The sequence below is a fragment of the Lipotes vexillifer genome, unplaced genomic scaffold, assembly GCF_000442215.2.
Source record: "Lipotes vexillifer unplaced genomic scaffold, Lipotes_vexillifer_v1.1 scaffold130, whole genome shotgun sequence".
Classification (NCBI taxonomy): domain Eukaryota; kingdom Metazoa; phylum Chordata; class Mammalia; order Artiodactyla; family Lipotidae; genus Lipotes; species Lipotes vexillifer.
In genome coordinates, this window is record NW_006793860.1 from 209,521 (window position 1) to 212,526 (window position 3,006).

Sequence of the window (3,006 nt, forward strand, 5' to 3'; positions counted from 1 at the left end):
AAGAGCGTTGGATGGTCAGGGAAGATGTGTGTTCAGCCTCCACCATTTGGAATCATGATTCTTCAGGCAAGTCAGTATCTGCAAATACGTGATGAGTGCAGTGACTTGGTAGGCTGTTAAGGATGAAATGGGAGGAAAGCTGTGAAAGTGATTCATCCAATGTGAGACCCCTTGGGCTTCTGGCGAATCATTGTGAGAGCGGGATTTTGTGCTTATCTCCTTCAGAAGGAGCTACAGAGGAAGAGAAACGGCTGAGCAGGAACACGATGAGATATTGGGCTAACTTTGCTCGGACTGGGTAAGTGAACCTCCCAGCTTCCTCCGTAACCAGGTGTTTGAGGCTGAAAATCTCTCACTTCCAGGAATCCTAATGGGGAAGGCCTGCCCCTGTGGCCGGCCTACGGTCAGACCGAGGACTACTTACAGCTGGACTTGAACATGAGCATGGGACAGAGACTGAAAGAGCTGGAGCTGGAGCTTTGGATGGACACCCTCCTCCTGATGATGTCCTCTTCCAGAACACTCCTTGCTTCTCTTTCTTACTTAACCTTCCTTTCTCTGCTCCTGCCTTTCATTTTCTCTTTTACTCCTTGACAGGTTATCTTTGTGTGATACTGGTTTTCCTTCTCCTTCTGCGGTTTCTCCCACAATCATTAGCTTCATCTGTGTTTAGCTACTTTTTGGAATCAACTGCTTTAGCTGATGTTTTGGGAACTTGAGGATGATCCTTAAAGAATTATTTTCAACGTCAAAAAACGCAGTTTGCCTTGGAAAGCTACCAGATTTCTTCAGTAAATCTGCAGGAGGGCTGGCCTATTAGTTGGCATCATAATGATCTTGTTACTCATATAAAATAAAATAAGAATGCAAAATATGTACAGGGAGCAGAATTTAATTATGGGCTGAAAACTCTCCCCCTCTACCCCAGCATCCAAGGTGAAGTGGACTTTCTAACATGTCTTGGTGTGTGTTACCTGAATTATGTGTCCTCCAACCCCCATCTAGGTGGGTTTTAGCCACGAACCAAGCATGGATGTCCTGAACATCACTGCCTTGAACTGGCTCTCTTCTCTGGCTCAGGAGTTATGTCAGGGAGAGGGACACACCAGAGACCCTGCTCAGAAATGGAAACCAGACGTCCTCCAAGTACTGGAATGCAGAAGTCAAACACCAGGCAGCAAGTTCAGTCAGAGATTTCCAAGAAGAAAGGATGTTTTACTGATGAGGTGGAGACTAATCCATCATTCAATATATCTACATTGGATGCCTGATATGTACCAGCAATAGCCCCACTGGGGTTACAACGGTTAACGAAGACATACTCTCCATCAAATGGTGAGCAGACGGTAAGCAAACATTCACACAAGTGACTATCTTAAGATACAAAGTTGAAGAATTCATTTAGTAAAGGAAGGTGTTTTAAGAAATTGTAAGAGGGGAACCTAATTGAGGTGAAAGTCTTAGGAAGCTCTCTCTGGAGAAATAACACTTGTAATAAGAAAGGATGAATTAAAGTTAACCAGATGATAAGTAGGGAGAATGTTATACATACCATCATTCAAAGGATGCACTTTTACTTTTTATATCCATATAATTCCTGTTACATCCATACAATTTACCCAGGTAATTACTATTTATTTATGATTCCTTCAAAATTATACGAGGTACATAGAACAGGAGGGTCTCTGAAATGTCAGTAACTTACAGTTCTTCTGGGTCAGAGATCTTCAACTTATAGCCTGAATCTGACCTCCAGAAGAGTTTTGGTTAGCTCACACAATGTCAAATATGTTTTGGAATTAGTTTCCACCTAATTTTAAATTAGGGACATTTTACATTAAAAGCCATATTTCCAGCTTCTCAAAAATAACAACAACAGATCCGGCAACATTAGAACTGTATTCCCACATGGTAACTAGGGCTTCTGAAAGCCCATATAACACCTTCGTGCAAGTTAGAAGGTATCCTTTCCTCAAAACCCTCTACAGAAAATATCTACATCTATGATGTGAATGACATGTCCTCTGAAATAGTGTCCTTGTGCAGTGCACAAACTTCATAACTGTTCTCAGCAACCCTGATAAAACAATCTGCAAGAGCTGAGGAGTGGCTATCCCTTTACAAAGGCATGAACTCTCAACTTTCCCCAGTCCTCACTATTCTCCATTGTCTTGGTCCTGGCCCATTTCACTCACTGGTATTACCTGCCCCCTGAAGGTGTTTAAGTTTGGACCCCTTACCTCTCATCTTACAGTAATCTGCAAGGGGGAAGGGACTCACCCAAGATGACTTGTGAGTTAGCAGCAAGTCAACACCAGGCCTTGAGTCTCTTGTCTCTCCAGCGCAAGACTCTTCCTGCCATGCTGCCTGCCTCCCTCAGCAGATGGTCCAAAGCTGTTGGATTATCTCTAGTTTAGGTGATTTTGAGAGTTGTGGGTCAGTGATGTTCGGGCCATTTTATGGTTGTTAAAAGAGGGACTGAGCCGCATACAAGCAAGCTGGAAATTCAGTTGCCTCTGCAGCTGCAGAAGGCTAATTTCTACATTGGTATTTGGCAAAACTAACAGCTAGAAAAATTATCACTCAACTCATATTTTTAAATATTATTATATTAAATGAAATTACATATTATTTATATACTGCTTGCAGTCCTAGTGTCATCAAATATGGTTCTTATTTTGGTTGGTACCTTGCAGGAGGGAGCATATATCCACTTCATCCAGATACAGGGCCCTCTTCCCTCCTTGTTCCTGTCCACATGCAATCAAATGTTTTATCAAATTAAAGTTGAAATATAAATGACAGTTGGAGGGCTTCCCTGGTGGCGCAATGGTTGAGAGTCCGCCTGCCGATGCAGGGGACAAGGGTTTGTGCCCCAGTCCGGGAAGAACCCACATGCCGCAGAGCGGCTAAGCCCGTGAGCCATGGCTGCTGAGCCTGTGCGTCCGGAGCCTGTGCTCCGCAACGGGAGAGGCCACAACAGTGAGAGGCCCACGTACCGCAAAA

At 43.7% G+C, this 3,006-nt stretch overlaps 1 protein-coding gene across 1 annotated transcript in view; it reads left to right on the plus strand.

Moving 5' to 3' along the window:
* The window catches only part of CES5A (carboxylesterase 5A), a 30,999-nt gene extending 30,405 nt beyond the window's left edge, over window positions 1–594 (plus strand). The window contains exons 9-10 of the mRNA XM_007466820.1: window positions 226–298; window positions 363–594. Coding sequence (XP_007466882.1) covers window positions 226–298; window positions 363–594 — 305 coding nt within the window. The remainder of the gene's footprint in view (window positions 1–225; window positions 299–362) is intronic.
* Window positions 595–3,006: the final 2,412 nt, after the last annotated feature.